Source organism: Electrophorus electricus, chromosome 16 (assembly GCF_041902795.1).
Source record: "Electrophorus electricus isolate QZ-2024a chromosome 16, ASM4190279v1, whole genome shotgun sequence".
Taxonomy (NCBI): domain Eukaryota; kingdom Metazoa; phylum Chordata; class Actinopteri; order Gymnotiformes; family Gymnotidae; genus Electrophorus; species Electrophorus electricus.
In genome coordinates, this window is record NC_137512.1 from 20,550,829 (window position 1) to 20,569,414 (window position 18,586).

The window sequence follows — 18,586 nt, forward strand, 5'->3', positions numbered from 1 at the left end:
CGCGATAGCCTGGCCCCTGCTGTTCTCTGGGCCACGTTGTCACATGCTCTGAAGGCTGTATCACAGGTCTTCAGCGGCGTATGTGCCTCGCCAGTCACCCACGGCTTCTGGTTGGGGCGAGCGGTGATGGTTTCGGAGACAGTAATATCACCAAAAGCACTTGTTGATGTAGGCAGTCTCTGATGCTGTACACTCCCCCAGGTTAATGGAGTCACAGTGGATTGCAGCTCCCCTAAATGTGCCCCAGGCAGTGTGCTCAAAACAGTCCTGAAGTGCATGGATGACTCCTGCTGGCCAGGTTTTCACCTGTTTTAGAACTGGCTTGGAGTATCTGACAAGTGGTCTGTATGCTGGTATTATCATAACAGAGATGTGGTCTAAAAGTCCCAGGTGGGGGTGGGGCTCTGCTCGGTATACAACAGGCAGGTTTGTGTAAAGATCCAATATATTCACCCCTCTTGTTGAAAAGTCTACATGTTGATGGAATTTAGGGATCACATGAGATCTTGCGATTTGCATGATTGAAATATTCAGCGACGATAAACAGTCTGTCTGGGTATGCCTTCTGCTCCACGGTCCATACAGTTTCTAGAGTGTTGTCAGGGTTCACGTTGTTGTTAGAGGGGATGTATTCTGTGTTGAGATAAACACACAGGTCCCCTCCTGTGTCTGCATTTTGTTAAGCAGAAGTCACCAGCTTTAACTGTAAAAACTGAAGTACTTTTGAGTTGTCATGTAATCTCCAGTCATGGTGTCATGCCTATAGCAATCCAGCCTTGGCGTTAGGTGGGAATGGAGATCCCGGCAGTTAGTGAGTTTATAGCCTGAGGCCACCTGTCCCGATATATTCCCCACATGCGGTTAAATGCAGATGTGGAAGATCAAATTAAAGCAAAGCGTTGGTCATATTATACATTAAGTCATTTGTCAAAACTACATTATTTTATAATAACCTAAACCTATTATTATTAAAAAAAAAAAAAAGCTGTAATGGTGTTCTGCACCTCTGAATATTTGGAAGAAATGTGATCATTAAAATTCGGTGCCTGTTTTTATAGCAAGGAGAGGAGAACGCAGATGCCACATCTTTTGGAGGAAAGTTGCATATCCGTAAGAGGCATTCAAGGTCATGCTTGCAACATAATTATTTGCCATGCCGTACCTTGGCTTAAGTTGACATTGTATTTGCTAAATGTCACTTGCAATTAAAGCTGATAATATAACTCTGAAAAGGTCACACAAGAAGTACAGTGGCAGCATGTAGTCCCAGGTTTGTTGAGTTCCAGACATCCACACCCACCGCTGTCAGCCCCCAAAACACAAAGGCCATGTTTTCTCTGCCATTGTGCACCTAATTACACAGATTACACTGATTAGGTTTGCGTCTCAGGTTTTATTGGTGCCCTTAATTGCCAAAGATGATTGCAAATTAGGGAGGAAGGCACGGAAGACCTAGTTCTGCTGTTGTCACCTTGAATGGACAAAGTCACAGAGCCAGTCGGCGGCTTCATGCATCATTTTAGTAATTTCATTATGCGCTAAAGCAAGTCTTATTTCAATGGCATGAAATATCATTAAAAGATAAGTCATACAGAATGATTTATGAAGTTGTATGTCTTTGAGGCACTTACTAGGTGTTCTTTTTTTTAATTTTTATTTTTATTTGAAGTCACACTTACCTCATTAGCACATGTATGGTGTATGCATGCTGCACTGCATGTGTTGCACATTTCACAGGCCTCAGTACTACAAGGTGATCGAGGAGTGCGTGTCCCAGATTGTGCTACACCGGAGTGGGATGGACCCGGACTTTGGCTACCGGGAGAGGCTGGATGTAGACTTCACTGTCCTTATCGGTAAGTTAGAAGTGACTTAAATAGCCCCTCTTTTAATATGTCTCCAAATCCCAATCCATGTCTAACATATTTTAACACAGCCTTTTAACCTAGATGTCCCCTAGACTATACATCTGAGCTCATTATCTAATTACACTTTGGAGCACCGCTGAATTCTGGCTCTGTTATTAAGTGTTATTAAAGGATGGGGGGGGGGGGGGGGGTGCAGTAGAGCTCAGAAATGATATAAAATAAACTCGTCAGGTTCCTAACATGAAAATCCGTCATAGCATCATAAACAGAAAATGTCACCATTTAGCTAAATAATAAATAACTACCAGAAGTATGATTCTGAGTTCTTACGGTCTTGTTAGGGTTTTAATTATATCTGAAACTGTGTTAAATCGTGGGGTGCACAGAGAAGCCTAGCTATAACTGTACTGTTGCGAAGAATGCGATCCCTAATGGGGGACCTCATTAGCATCGCACGGTCCGCAGAGGGACCTTTCACAAGCACCTGCACTACCCCGATACCCATGATAAGGTAGCCTCATTAATGCATAAGTAAAACATTATCAATAAAATGACGGTGCCCTGTCACGTTCCTATAAACAATTCAGGCATTGCAAGTTTCATCCCATCGCACCCCTTTATTTGCGTTCATGGATATTTATCATTAGTTTTCTTGATGGAACATTGGAAAAGTTTTTCACAAAATGTATACTTGAGTCATTTTCTGTGATGGGAATGGATGAGATTAGAGTGGTATGGAGGACATTTTACTTCTCTCTCTGTTCCTCCGCTTCCTCACTGTTGCAAACAGTTTCGTAACTTGCCAAAAAACAGGCTCATTAAAAGTTTTCTGATCCATCCGCAAGAGCTCATATTTTTGTGTTAGATTTTCTAACTTCCTTTGCGTTAATGAGCTGGAAACAAATGTTGTGGGGCGGTATTTTTAAATTCACTTCTCAAACCGTGGAACAGTTTATAAATCTCCAAAGCAGAATGTTTGGGACGGGGGTTTGGGTGGGGCTGGGGTAGGTACGGACAGCATCGTTTTCCCCTCTTTGTTTTGTCTCTCTCTTTTGCAGTTTTGTTCTCTTCATCCTGAGCGTGTGTGTGTGTGTGTGTGTGTGTGTGACTGACAGACCAATGCGTGGATAAGGCCAAGGTTGAGGAGAGTGAACAGAGAGCAACTGAATTCTCCAAAAAGGTAAAGCCATCCGTCACCCCGTACAGGGACCATTGGTATGCTGCAGTGCTTCCTACACCAGACCTTCCCCCCGGAGCAGGAAGGCAGCTCATTGATTGCTTTGGTCTGATCAATAGCTGGTTGCTCAGCTACATGATCTGTATCTGTGTGAGCAGAATCAATGTTGATGCCCTTATCTGCACACTTATGCTGGGTGTATGTTAAAAATATGCACAGGAATTATTTTAAACCCTTTTTCTACGCCAGTAGACACTCAGGATTCACCAAAGTAAATTATGTGGCTAGTTGTCTAATTCCTCCACTTTTGCCCACTGAGTTTGTTCCCAGTTGATTTCCCATTAACGTTTGTTTCAGAAAAAGTAGGAGACTGTACAAGTACAAGTAGAAGACTAGTTAAAGGGATGGGAACATGCAAAACTAAAAAAGAAATGTTTTTTTTTTAATCTGCTTTAAACTCAGTGGAGTTTAAACTGATTTAGAGAAACTGGTGTTTCTTTGATGCCTTATTTAAAGTTACTGTTGTATTGCTTTAAAGCTCAGGCATCCGTGGTTGTGAAGTTTTACTTCGACCGTCTGTCTGTTTTCTTCGCCTCAATTAATTGAACATTCTGCCCAATCCCCTCGGAATGAGAGTGCTGGGCAACTGATTGTACAGCCGCGTAAACCCTGGAACCTCCCACTGTGTGGAAGTAGCAGTTTTCAACCAGGACGTTACATTAGCTGGCTTGCCTGGTTAGTTGAGCGTGCATGTGGTTGCGGGCCTCTCTTGCAGCTCCCGGTTGTTTGTCAGGCGGCGCTGCGCTCGACTGCTGAATCCGAGTTACTTTTAGCCTGCGGAAAACAACGTCCTGAGTTGTTTCTGAGCAATTATGGTTAAGCCGATAATTGCTCACACAAGCGCGTAATTGTAGAGGCCCCGTGTCTTATCGGGGAGAAAGTAAGGCGCGGAGCGATAATGATGAGGCTAATATTTATGAGGGGATAAGCAGATAAGATGCGTTCACGCTGGCTCGTGCGCGGATTGATGTGCCCTATGCCTGCTGGTCGCTGCGGAGACATCATGCATGCATGTGCCTTTTTTTTTTTTGTTTTGTTTCCGCAGTTCGACGAGGAGTTCAGCGCACGACAGGAGGCGCAGGCCGAGCTGCAGAAACAGGAGGAGAAAATCAAAGAGCTTGAGGTACAGATCAGTACCCTGCGGAGCCAGGTAAGATCACACCTACTGCTGATCGACACACACACACACACACACACACACACACACACACACACACACACACACCTACTGCTCGCCACATGCTTTCTCCCCCTCACCATGCACGACTAAACTTGCCCACCACACACCCCTGCTTGGGGTCCAGAGACCCTCTCTGCCTCACCAGTCCTAGAGGACCACACATCTGTCCTCGCCTATATCTCCAACACCTCCTGCACGGGACTAGGTAACCAGATACGCTCAGTGGACCATGTTTTTAGACCTTCATGCAGTCTATGTGCATTGCTAAACACAGTTAACTTTGCCTTTGCCTAATGCATTTTATTTGTTTATTTTTTCTTGCCAGCTCTCTTGAGCTCATGTCTTGGTGGCCCTGTCCTGTTCTGCTGTCTTACAGCCAATGAGGAGTCCCTGCCGCGCTTTCTCACGGCCGCTCTTAACAGTGCAGTCACCTTCCAAACAATATCAGGCCACCCAAAACAAACAAACAAACAAAAATTATGAAATCATTTCCAGTTCATGGACTTTTAAAAAGTTACGCCTGCTGCTTGACTCAGTCTCAGCACTGGCGTGAAAGTGAGGTGTACGAGCACTTGAAGCCTATGAATAGTTATTTCTCTATGTTGTGAGGTCATATTAAGCAATTTCTCTCCCCTTCAAATCCTAATGGTAACTGCTAATGCAGTTGCTGGGGGCAAAGACTAGGCTAATTCGGTCAAATTGAAACCTTTTTATCTTTTATCATGAATGCAAGGCTACTCCAAATGGGCATATTCAGACTTGTGGGATTGTTTGATTTAATAAAGGGTCAATCTTCTCTTTAAAACGTAGGATTAGATTCTTCTGAATTGCTCCATCGCAGCCTGTTCCTGGCCATTGTATCATCGCAATGAGGGATTGCGTTTCCACTCTCACTCTCACATCATCATTCCTTTCCAGACAAAACTCTCAAACCTTCTCACAGGAAATGACTTCTATTTCCTTCTTAACCCAATTTGAAATGCTTTAGGGCAGCCGCAGGACAAAAAGAGTAGTTTGCTTGCCTGCTTGTGGAATTTAATAAAAAACCACCACTGAAAGATGGTATGGCGTCCATAGCTGAAATTGTTTCCCAGATCCCGAATCTATTTCGGTTGCAAATGCCCACACTTTGTCTTCCTATCCCTGCACCTGCTTGCCTGCCCCTTGGTGTTGCCAGGTCCTCTTACTAACCTCCCCCCTTCCCGGCTTGAGATGAGTTGCTTTCATTAGGAGCTCTGGCAGACCTGGCCCGCCATTTGTTCTCCCTGATTCACCAAATGGGCGCATTAGAGGAGGCGTGGCCTGGACAGGCCGCTCCTCCCAGCTCGGGCTCCCTGAGCAGAGCGCTTCATCGGTGTGCAGCAGGCCTCGGCGGCGCACTCCTGTCTGGGCCGAGAGCAATGGCACGGTGCGCTAGCCTCCTCCTCCTGCCTACCGCCGCCTCTCACTTTGCTCATCAATCGCACTGCTCCTGCACATATTCATGAGGCCTCTGCGCCTCCTCATGCTCCACTGCCAATCACCCTGTCTTTACTGCTTCTCCTCTGTTTGTGCCGTGACATGTTGTTAGCATCTACACCGACCTAAGTTTGTGTATGTGTGTGTATGTATGTGTGTGTGTGTGTGTGTGTGTGTGTGTGTGTGTGTGTGTGTGTGTGTGTATATATATATATATATATATATATATATATATATATATATATATATATTACACACTCACATACAGACACACAGAAGGCCTAAGTGTGAGAGGAAAAAAGAAAAACAAGACCTCCCACTGGAAAAGTGAGAGAGAAATTTATATTTTAATTTCCACTCTCAACCTTTCCATTTTCTCATTCTGTCTCTACATCTTTGCCTCCTTCGACCTGAGTTTTAACTGCCCCCCCCCCCACCTTTGAAGCCCAGTCCTTTCCAGTGCATTAATAGATGTAGCAGCACAGAGCCCTGGAGACTCCTGCTCTCTCCTTGCGTGTGCTCTGAAGGCACGTTCAAAGCCTGGGCTCGGGAACTCTCTGGCGCTCTGCAGACAGCTGCCCCTGCTGGGCGACCTGTAAAATGCTGGCTGAGAGAGACCCGGATATTAGCCTGAGCGGCTTCAGCCTGTCCCGTGGGCGTGCTGGCGCATTTTAAAGGCTTCAAAGCACATGTATGTTACCATACGACATGATGCAGATGTGCCGGTGGTCAGAGTGCACTCTATTAGACATGTGGTGTTGGCATGCTCTCTCTATGCAGTTTTCAAGTGTTGCCAGTCTGTGGGTGCAAGCAGAATGAGAGGGATTTGAAGAGAGCCATAGCCTATTGATAGAGACGTTCCTTGAAGAAAGTGGCTAGCATAACAAGTGTGAATCCACTGTCACTCTGAAACCCCCATGTAAAAGAGCTGTTATTTATTTCACAAGTCTAGTGATGAGCGGCACCATATTCTTACAGTGCTGTTCACTCTGTGCTAATGGATGGCTGCATTCTGGTTAGCTCTGAATGCTTCGTGTGCCCACTGACTTCAAAACAACATCCGAAGCTGAGATCTTTCATCCAGCACAATTTGAGTATATTTTTTTAAATAATTATCCATCATTCATTTTGTTCAAAAAATATTTCTACATTTTTTACATTTGGTTGAATTTTATTATATTTAGTACTTTACATTTCCAATAATCAGTAGTTTGTGTGAAGATTTGCCTGTAGCCTCCTGTCTACTGAAAGCCTGTGAGTGACGGATTCCTCACACACAACTTATTCTGAAATCCATACTAAATTATCACTAAAATTGCTTATAATGACTAAAATAACCTAAAATCTTTCTGGATCATTTCTGTCTGTCTTCAAAACCGCAAGTATTTAATAGCCTACCACCATGACCAGATTATCTTTTCAATATGTCAAAAGTATTTGGAACCCAGACAGTAATGAAGTACTATTTAAGTGGATATGCCTGTGCCACACATTTGTGTGATGTTGCCTTCGAGTGGGGATGAAATGGGCCCGCCCACTTCAGCGCACCTTCAGGTGGGGTGAATATGAAAGTATCAGCTCACAGAAACAAAGAATGGAGTAGGGGAGGTATCTTATCTCAACCTCAGTTTCAAACAATGGCAGAAGGGCATTTTCAGCTGTAAAATGCTGTCTGCTTATTCACATAATTCAGAACTTGAGTTTACAGTGGAGCAGTGCCTTTGCCATAACCTAAATAGTTTTAACAATCTTTCCATTCAGCAGGTTGATGCAGTGCGCAGAGTGTTTAGTCCTGCCTGTGTTGCTGGATTGGATCAAACTTGGCGGAGGAGGGTTGCCCTTTGATCCTGCTTCACTCAGCATGTGCAGGACACTCTCGTCTCAGACAAAGTGTTCACGTGGGACGAGCTAATGCTTCCCCCTCCCCCAATTGACGGATGTGAAATACAGTATAAATAGGACTAAGATCTTTACAATACAGCACTGGGCGAAGCCACAAGTGACAACGCATTCACTTGTGGGAACGAGATGCCAGTAAAACAGCAAAGGTTGTTTCTTGCTTTTATGAGAGATATAGACATGGCCTCTGACTCTCTCTGCAAACTGTGTGGCGTTAAAGAAACTCTCCCAGCCCACCCAATACCAACTGGATGTTTTTTCAGTAACGTTCACTATGGTAGCACAGAATCAGTCTCCCTATCCTATTACATGTGTTAAATATTTGATACTGTGCCCCCCTGTTTGAAAGTAAAAAGTGTAGAGAGAGGCTATTTAAGTGTATTTCACAAGCAGCTGAGCATGTTCCCACAATAGAGCAAAAGACTGTTAAGATGATATTTTCTTTCTGCTTAGTTGCATAGAGGCCATTCAGAGGCTATTCAAAGCCCGAACAGTGCACTGCAAAGTTCTCAGACACACACACACACAAGTTCATATTATAACTAAGTGAACATAAAAAAGAGAATATGAAATTATGTGAAAAGTACACACACTTCCTGAAGTTCAGCAGACGAGGCTGTGAATAAGCTCCACAAAGCCCCATCAACGACTGTGTGATCCCGCAGACAAGCAGTTCACTTGGAGTCACACTGGATCATTTGGTGTTTCCATGCTAATGCTGGCAGTTTGAGCATTGTAGGAGTAAAATCCAAGTCCACTGTTAACAAAAATGACTTTCATGACACCTTTTATTTATAAACCTGCCAGTGTGGACGGAAGTGTGGCTTTGATCCGCCTTGCTGTTTATTTTGAACTGTTGCACTGCCCGTTTCAGATTAAACCTCAAAAAGGTTGTGCTTCTTTCGTATTTCCCTAGAAACATGGGCAGTCTTTAAGGTCAAGGTCAGTTTTCACTTCATTAGCAAGAAAAGATGATGTTTTAGCAGTGATCACACGAGATGTCTTGTCCTGACATTCCAGTATGCTCTTTTTACCAAAGTCTTATTCTCACATTAAAAGCTCTCATTTATTCCCGACGTGTTTCTTAGTTATGAAGTACAGACTTGAGGAATTCTCCATTCTCCTTTCTGTTGTGCTGATCCACGCTTTAATGTGGTTGCATGAAGAACTTTGTGAAGTTTTTTCTCGGATTTCTGAGTGGATGGCACATAAATGATGGGAAAGTCCTTTTTTAAGTCATAACCATTAGTAGACATTAAAGCGTGTTTTTTTTGTTTTTGTTTTTTTTTAATACGTAAACACACACACACCATGTTATCGTGCTTTGCCTTTATTAAATGAATGGTTTGAACTAAAATGGATGTAATATATTTAATAACTTGCCTCCTTTATTGTCCATATCTTCAATCCAATGCTTCCTGTAGCTACCGAGTTGTTCTGCACAACAGATGGTGGTATTTCGGCAAATTTCTCTATACAGTTTTTATTTTGGGGATTTACTTGAACAACCTACTTCAGATCATACCACAGCCTTTCAGTGGGATTGAGGTCAAGACACAGAGCTGTCTGTTGTAAAATTTCTCCTACCATCTCCTACTCTACTACTCCGTTGTGTTTTGGATTATTGTTATTCTGCATGACCTGGCTTCTATTTTTAATTTTAGATCACAGACACTTGCCCTGACTTTTTGCTGTAGAATTTCCTCCTAGAGTTTCGACTTTATTGGTCTCTCAGCGAATGCAAAAGCCATCCAGACCCAGAGGCGGTAAAGCACCGTGACACTCCCTCCACCATGCTTTACAGTCAGAACGAGGTTCTGATGTTGCATGCTGTGCAGTGTTTTACATACAGTCTATCTGACTATGTTGTCTACATTGACCTAAAAGTTCCAGTTTTGTTTTTCCTGAATATTTCTGTGGTAGTGAGGTGGAATATCTAGGTGTTCGTTAACCAACTTTAGATTGGCAGCAAAACAATGTTTTGTTTGGACAGAAGAGTTTTTTTTTTTTCTCCATGGTAACCTCACAATGAATATCACTCTTGCTCGGTGTTTTTCTTATGGTAGACACCGGGCTGTCACCCTAAGTAAGGTTCTTTGGCAGTTGTTTGAGGATACTTTGGCAATGCACATACACTGTTGGACAGCCACTCCTAGGCAGAGTAGCAGAATAGATAAGTGGCAAACTATCTATACTAAACTATCTATACAAACTCTCATTCTGTGCTGATCGAGCTTTAGAAAGTTAGAAAGACCTTTAGAAAGTTCACATACTTTTTCAACCAATGACTCCGATTTGTTAGACCCTATCTTAAATGACGATAAGGCATTTAAGATACAGTCAATGAGCTGTTTTTAGTTTGTGTATAAGTAAGAATGTCTTTATTTACTCTGGTGACCTCAGATCACGTTGTAGGAGCCATTCATGAAGACATCCATGTACAAAGTGTTCTCAAACCCTTTCAGTCAGCATTATAGCGAGTAGTACTTCAGTTGCTACAGTAACATGTTGACTTGTGTTTTGCTATATGCTTCATCTTCCTTCTGCTTTGTGTTGGCTCTTTGACTGAAACTGGTTTATGCTTCTCTTCTCCGTCTTGCTAATCAGCCTGTGTGTCTGCCTTTCTGTTGCCCCTGTCTGTCTGTGTATCTGTCTTTGTGACTGCCCTTCACCTGTCCAGTTAACAATTGAGAGAGACAAGCTCAGAGATGCAGAGAAGCGTATCTGCGAGAGTGCCAGCAAGGTGGGTGTTCTCTGTGCATGCCGAATGCAGTCCGCATGCCTGCCTCTGTTCGCATGTGAAAGGAGATTTAAAATAGAGCCTGATCCGGCTGATCAAAGCCATCATCTCCCAATCATCAGCCTGAGGTTTGATTTACAGTGCTTTCATAATTTATGATCATCACCGCTTCCTAAACCAATAGGCTCTAATCAGATCCTATACAGAACTTTTAAATCATGCTGTGAATTTACCTGGATTACAGGGCCGTTCAGAGCCTTTCGAAAACAAGGGGTGATGGGAGTGTGTCTTCATCCCATACAGTCTAAATCTCAAATCAGGCGAGCCAGAGGGCACAATCAAACAGCCTAAAATTTAACTGTAGTATTGTAACCCTCTGAAGTAAACAGTTCTAATTGAATCTGGCTGCAGCTCATCAGAGCTGAGATGGAAAAGGTTTAATTGTGCATCTGCTCCAGTTAATTACCAAGAGCGTAACTGTCTCAGTCAGTCTAAGGCTCGCTCCCCATTGAGCTATCAAGCTTGCGACCACCAACACACACGTACACACGCATACACAAACACACACCCACAGATACAGACATACTGTCCTCACAGGACATATTGAGTTTCCCAGCTCCCCCGTATTAACCAGAGGTACAGATGCAGTGGGTTAGAGCAGAGAGAAAAGCCTGCTGCTAACAGGCCATTAATGTTGAGCATTAGGGTGTTCCTGTCATGCCCTTCCCTTGACCCTCCAGCTCTACCTGGAGTCTTCCCGTAGCCCCCCATCACAGAGACCCCCAGTCACAGACCCCTCGCCCCCTTCCACAGAGCCCCGTGGTAAAGTTGCCACAACTGGAGAGTTCCAATCTCTCCAAAAGGTGGCGAGACACAGAAATGAACTGCAGCAAAAACAGGGCATCCTGGGTAAAGATCCATGAAAGAAAATAAATAAATAAAAGGTGGCACTTTGCTTAAAAGTGGGGTGATGTCTCCGTGTTTGCGGGGAGATGGAGAGGACTGATTGAGGTGGAGACAAAGCTGTGTAACGGAGGCTGATTAAGGTTCCCCGCCCTCGGCTGGAGGGCCCACCGCGCAGCGCACACCGGCACACGGGGGCCGAGCCGGCGCGGAAATGGCGGCGTTCTAATTTAGCAGCTAATTTGCTGCTATTCTCCTATATTAATCTTAAAAGAGAAAATGGGCCACAGCAGGCTGGAGATTGACAGACGCGTAATCATGGGATGGGGCGCTCGCCAAGGGGCCGCAGCTTCCTGCACAATGCGCCTACATCTTTTTAATTTCCCCTCTAATAAACAATCCACCTGCTGCATTGTGTAATCAAACCCTGGGTAATGCCAAAGAAAATGTGACTCGGCACATATGACTCCTCTCATCAGCTGAACAGAGGGTGGGGCACAGGAAGCGAAATTGCTTTAGAAAATTAGAAACTTTTTTTTTTTTTTTTTTTTTTTACGTTTCTCGTTTGAGAGAGTGGGGTGGAATTCAGGGAGGTGGGCGACTGGTTTCCAATCATCCAAAGGTCAAATCATATCCGAGCTCTGGGAAGCCTAATTGAAGCATTTGCATATGTTTTGTCTCGAAAGAGTCTGACTGGCACTTTATCAATGAGTCAATATAGCCGTTTAAGCTGATGATTTTCAGAGCGAGGCAGATGTGCCGAGACATTGCAGCTGCACTTCTTATCAGCAGGGCGGGTCCGTTTCACCCTTTCTCTTCCATAATGGCCTCCCTTTGTCGAGATGCTCTCCTGAGCATCAGTAGCAGGGGAGACGGTTATCTTATCGAGGAGGAAAGTCAGAGACCGATCGAGGAGTCTTTGTCGCAACCGTGCAAGGCGCGTCATGACATCCGGACGTAAACAACGGCAACCGTCTCCGAAAGTGTGCCGCCACACAAAAGGGAAGAAAGGAGTCGACTCTCCTGTTCGGAGCCACCGGTTGCATCAGTGTTAAAGCTCGATTAGTCTTCTCATTACTGCAGCAGGTTCAGGTGGCTGTATCCTATTCATATGCTTAATCTATTAGCAAATTACAGAGGCAATTTACATGTTAATCAAGTCTAATGGTTTACTCTCATCTGTTACGCTTTATGATTAAATGAGATGAATCTGCCCGCACACAACACTCTTCAGATTTTATATCGGAATAAATAACGATGCTGTCATTTTGTCAGTCAGCACAGTCGCTCCTGTTTGAATGTACTTTGCATGCTCGTATCATTCTGTTAGCGGAGAGAAAGTCGCGCTGTCCTCGAGTTTGTGTGTGTGTGTGTGTGTGTGAGAGAGAGAGAGACAGAGAGAGAGACAGAGAGAGAGAGAGAGAGAGAGAGAGAGAGAGCGAGCAAGCAAGCAGTCCTTGCAACTTGTGCTCTTTGATTATAGGTTGTTTTCTCATCCGAGACTGTGTGCCTTGGTGTCAGTCCCAGCTTTTCCCACTTCTTCCCTCTACTTGTCTCAATCCCCTTGTCCTGAATGTATCATCTCCTCCTGGACAGATGCATGCTCACACCAGTCACAACACATCCCCTCCCCACCCCCTTCCCAATTGGAGTGCACACACACTGTTTTGTTTTTCCTCATTCTCCCTGGCATATGCAGGAGCCCATCAGCTACCTACAACTCCAGCGTGCAGACAGACACACTTAAGTAACCACGCAATTTCTCTCTTACACACGCAACGTTTCAATGGCTCCGTGCATCTAACATAATCGACCTGCTGTTTGTTTCTTTATATGTTTAGCATACCTTATTGCCTCTAACGTTTCTCAGGAGGTGCTGTGTCCCAGTTTTCCCTGGGTGGGCTGGTTGCTTCTCCTCTGAGTACCGGCTTCTGCCTGGCTCTGCGGAAGACGGAATCGGCTCTGCACACGAACCAGGCAGATGCTCACTGCAGCGGAACCGGAGCTCTGCCGAAGGCCACAGTGGCCCTAATACTGCTGTCTGCTTTTATCAGCTTTTACTGGGCGGGCACACACACAAACACAAACACAGTAGTCTCTTTGTCTGTAAAATACGATTTCCTTCACCCTTCTGCCCAAGTCCTCAACATCGCTGCTTTTCTCTGGTCTTGTTTCAGCCATTAGCTCTGAGGGAGCAAGGCATGTAATGGCGATAAAAGCTACAGCTTTTGAGCGTAGAGTCTGAATGGGAGCGGACCCGGCACCTTCAATGCCGGGGAGCGTTTTCGGGCCTTTTGTGGATTTTTCTCACCCTTCCTTCTCCTTCTAGGTGGCTGCTGGTCCTGGGTTGCCTGCTCCACCACCACCCCCTCCACCCCCACCTCCACCTGGGGCAGGGCCGCCTCCACCCCCTCCCTGTCCAGCGATGATGCCGCCGCCTCCGCCTCCGCCCGGCTGCGGTCCTCCTCCACCGCCCCCTCCGCCCGGCTGCGGTCCTCCTCCACCGCCCCCTCCGCCTGGCGGAGGTCCTCCGCTTCCTCCTCCCTTCCCTGGGGCGGTGGCTGTCCCCCCACCTCCACCTGTGATCAAACTGCCTTATGGCCTGGAGCCAAAAAAGACCTACAAACCTGACGCGGTCATGAAGAGGGTCAACTGGTCGAAGGTAAGGGAGACGGCCGAGTAGATGAAGTTTGCCCTCAGTCGGTCTGCTACAACTGATCACCAGCTCGGTTCATAAAGTCTGGGAGAACTCAGCTGTCTCCTGTAAGAAGCCAAATCTACCACCTGTGTTGTGGATCCCATTCCAAGATTCCTGGGGAAAAAAAATATTTTCACTGCTTAACATATCTTTACTCATCAAAACCCCAAATTCTTCATCGTTTTAACAGTTTATTTATTGTATTGTTGTCTCCTTTAAGTTGTGTTCATTCCTCAAAAGCTAGCATTCACAGTGCATTTTTTTAGTCAGAGTTTATGTATTATTACGGCCCTCGTGTAACATCTGCTACATCTCGTACTGCTAAATCTTAGCATGATCAAGTGGATCACGCCATTCTTTTTGAAAGGCTGAAAAAGCTTATTTCGTTGGTGGCCTGATACTGTTTGGTTGCGTCATATTTTCTAGGCCATTATCATTTTGTTAATAAAAGCTCTGCATATGCTACTTCTGAGTGACAATATATGGAAAAATGACATCAACTAAAAGGATAACTTTTTCGGTGTTATCCCAAAATGTAGTATCCCGATAAAAGAAATCATTTAAATAACCTAAGAAGTCTATACAGTGACATTTAGAGTTAACTTGGATCATGGGTCAGTCAGTCTCGCGTAGTTCCACTATAAAAAGCACAACAATTGATTTTCGTCTTACTTTTGAAAAAAATGCAACAACGCCTTTCCGTCATAGCCAAGCTTAGAAACATGCTCTTCTTATCAGATGCTGGGAAATTAGTCCAGTCCTTTCTAAACTTTTAAGACCTGATCACTGGAGCGTGCTGCTGCTTGCTTGTCTTGCTGTATCCCTGCAGATGTTGCCCTTAGATAAGCAGTTTGTTAATACAACAGTGAGATACTGGAGTCCAGAATGCTGCTGCAATAGTACTTACCAGCTCCAGGATGTGTGGCCACATCTTACATCAGTCTTCAAATGTTTTGAACTAATATTTTGCATTTATTATAGATTGCTGTTACTGACTTCCGTAGCCTTCCATGGCCTAGCACCCCGCTATGTGTGTGTGTGTGTGTGTGTGTGTGTGTGTGTGTGTGTGTACGTGTACATCCCATACTTGTTCTTTGTTGTCTACCACACAATATATACTCCTTTCATTTCTGTCCTATATGAATTGTATGTTTTATACATCTCATGCATATATCCCATATATGTATGAGATGCAAAGAAAAATCTTTTGCTTCTAGAATTTTTATGTAATCAACTTTGAAAGACACAACATTGAAGGCTAAATTATAGGCAGACTTGTTTGACAGGGCTTCTAACAAGCAGAAACGGTGGCACCAATGATTATTCTCACAATCTATTTTTACTATTTTTAATATTTTATAATGTCTCTCCACACATTGTTTTCCAATATGTGCTTTATTGTGCCTGCTTATTTATTGGGCTCTTGCTTTTTTTGCTTCACTCCTTTGTGACTCTGCTTTGAGGCATTTTAAATTATGAAAGGTGCCTTGCAAAATAAAATTAATTTTGAATAGGACTGGACTGAGGGTTTAAACACACAAACACACCCACAAACACACACACAAACATACAACAACAACCAGTAAAGTTTGTATTCAGAGAAAGTTTCAAATTTTCAAAACACTCTGTGTAGTCTCAGGAACCCTCTCTGAGGTCAGTGTTCAATTACTGCAGTTGGTTAGCCCGAGGAAGTCTGTTAGGGGCAGAACAAAGTGAGGGAACTTATGAGGCTCCACGGACCTTTGAGGAGATGACAACGCAGCTGGTTCTGTTAACTCGGGTAGACCTGTGTCCTCACACTCTTACCGTGAGGAAATGAAGCAAAAACGCTGCAGTACTTCGTCCTCCCCTCGTTTCAATAGCAGCTCTTTGGGGTGAGCTCTACATTTATTTGGGGGGGACTTTCATCGATGTGTCTGTTGCCTCAGAGACTCATTGAGCATTAGTCAGCAGGTGGAGCTGGAATGAGGATGGGTTTCAGTGTTAAAAATGAAGTTTTTTCAGCGCTGTGATGTTTTTTTTCTGTTTCCGGCTGATTGACAGTTGTTACTGTAGCGCCTCTTATTTTTAAAATTACTTTCCCAAAGTCTCAGTCTAATGTCAAATATACTGTCAAAATCATAACAATATCATGTTCCGAATGAAATGACAAATAGATTCATGAGCAATTGAACAGTAAACATGTAATCAGAGTCTTGTACGGTTGTTTGAGGGAAATCCTAACCTCATACCTTAATGATCAGAACTCATGGCTGCCCCACACTAGCTAATGAAAGGAAGTATTTATTTTGCACTCTCTGCTTTCCAGGGACTATAATATCCTCTTCTTGTTAGGACTTGACTTCTCTCTGACCTCTCTTTTGTTTGCCATTTTTACATAGTGGCAATTCTTGAACTTTATTTATTTATTTATTTATTTATTTTAACTTTCCATCCCGAGCTGCGGCGGTGAACAGAGCAGTTATCCTCTGTAAGCAGAACCGCGTGAATGGAGCGTGATTGATTACAGCAGCATCTGTGGAGAGGCAGGATATGACACAACACCCAGCTTGGTCCACATCTAGACCTCTTATGCATATTCATGAGATGCACAGTAGTCAGAATGGAGGCGATGGCTGTGGCATATCAGTGAGCTAGGAACTAATTTATGAATAAATCAGAGCTTTTGTGGTGTGTTTCAAGAAGTGCATGAGAGTGGATATAGTAAGTAGTGTATATATTATGAGGTAAGTAGTGTATATAAGTGTATATTATACTGTGGAGTGTGCATGCGTGCGTGCGTGGAGTGCGTGTGTGTGTGTGTGTGTGTGTGTGTGTGTGTGTGTGTGTCTGCACATGTACCAGAATGTTCTGTATGGCTTGGTCTCCATGCTCAAGCAAATGTCTCAGATGGAGGCATCGCTCTTCTCTTCCTGGGCTGAGTGCAGAAATGCAAATGGTTTGGCGCGAAGGTCCCTGAAGGTGCGGGGAGTCACTAGTGGAGAGCGGTGTGTGCCCCGAGCACACTGTCAGTTACGCCGAGTTCCAGTGATCCATCATCTCAGTTCGGGGCCCGCTAGCCTAAAGACCTTCTCCAAGAAAGAAAGAAAACAAAAACAAAACAAAACAAAAAAAAAAAACAGATATAAATGGCAGAAATCTGTGGAGAGATTTACCCCCTATGTCCTCGCGCACACAGATCTGCAGAGACACACACCCTCTCACGCGCAGGCATTTAGGATGTGATATGCATAGCAAAGCTGTGATCTCACAAATGTGAGAGAGAGAGAGAGAGAGAGAGAGAGACAGAAGGAGGGAGCAGGAAGGAGAAAGCGAGGGATTTTTGCTTTTTTAAAGTGCTCACTGGAGACTCCTCCATCTCTAACAACAGAGGGAAGAAAACAGTCAGACAGCAAAAAGCAGCCAGGAGCAATAAAGTGAGGAAGCATTTTTTTTTCTCCCCGTTTCTTTCTTAAAGCATGTAACAGATTTTCAAGCAGCCGCACTGGAGATTGTAGCCTGGAGGAGCAGTAATGTAATTTCTCCTACGGTTAGAACACCTACACAGGGGATCGGCGCACATTTATGGAAAAGTAAATGATTGCTCGCTCTGTGTCTGAGGCCGAGCAGGAGACGACGGAGGCAGGGAGGTGAGAGGAAGCCAGAGTGTTTTACACCATTGTTCCAGTCGGAACAAGGTCGCGCTGCTTGGCTGACTGGCCGGGTTAATTACTGCGTTCGGAGAAACCACAGCTCTTTGTGGGGAACTCTTAAAAGGTTGCACTCTAACAAGCCCTTACACATTTAGTGATAGCTTTAAAATGGCTTGTGTGCACCCCCACCCGTCTCTGTGTTTGTGTTAGTGTGCATTACTTCCTTTTACACTCCCTGCGTGTGTTTGAGTAACAGGGAGCAAATGAGATATAATATTATCCAGCATCATGTGGGATGACTTCACACCAAGGGCTGCATGCATGCATGCGTGTGTGGGTGTGAACGGGTGTGGGTTTTTTTTTTGTTTGTTTGTTGTTGTTTTTTTTTTGCTGGTGTGTGTTCGTAGTCTGGAGCGAAATTCCAGGAGCAAAAAGAATTGGTTACTGTGTGACACTGAATACCTTGACTTTTACTGGTTTATTCAATAAGGGCTCTGGGGATAACGGCCATTTACCTTGCTGTCTGCATAGGCCTCAATCATATTCTACAGACAGCTAGAAATGAATAGTTCATTTTTAGAAGCCACAATATACCGAGAGGTTTTTTTTCTTCTCATTCCCAACCATGGCAGAACTGTGATTATCTTAATTAGCACAACAATAGATTTCAAGTTTAAGAAAAGAAAATGAAAAATTCGTTCCAAAGGCATCGTTTCATGTCTTGTCTTAACCTCTTATTTTCTTCTCACTTTTTGATGGCTGTTGCGATGAGACACAGTGCTCGCGGGTGGTTCCATTTCAGCGTGAACGCGATTGGACGCGTCTCCTTTACCGCACTAATGACAGCACCTGCTTTTGGCCGGTTGTTCCTCGGCAAACCCGTCCCGTGATGGCCTGGCGGGCTGCAATGTGTTCAGCTGCGACGAACACTTTGCATCAGCAAGCCATTAATGTTCACGGGTATCGGAGGG

General features: G+C 44.3%; 1 protein-coding gene across 11 annotated transcripts in view; it reads left to right on the plus strand.

Annotated features, from left to right (window-relative positions):
- diaph2 (diaphanous-related formin 2) overlaps window positions 1-18,586 on the plus strand; it is a 354,700-nt gene that overhangs the window by 112,441 nt on the left and 223,673 nt on the right. For 10 of the 11 annotated variants that reach the window (XM_081698444.1, XM_081698443.1, XM_081698445.1 and 7 more), the window contains 5 exons: window positions 1,738-1,856; window positions 2,984-3,048; window positions 4,151-4,255; window positions 10,323-10,385; window positions 13,615-13,947. In XM_081698444.1, coding sequence (XP_081554570.1) covers window positions 1,738-1,856; window positions 2,984-3,048; window positions 4,151-4,255; window positions 10,323-10,385; window positions 13,615-13,947 — 685 coding nt within the window. The remainder of the gene's footprint in view (window positions 1-1,737; window positions 1,857-2,983; window positions 3,049-4,150; window positions 4,256-10,322; window positions 10,386-13,614; window positions 13,948-18,586) is intronic. The other variant, XM_081698442.1, reaches the window with a different exon arrangement.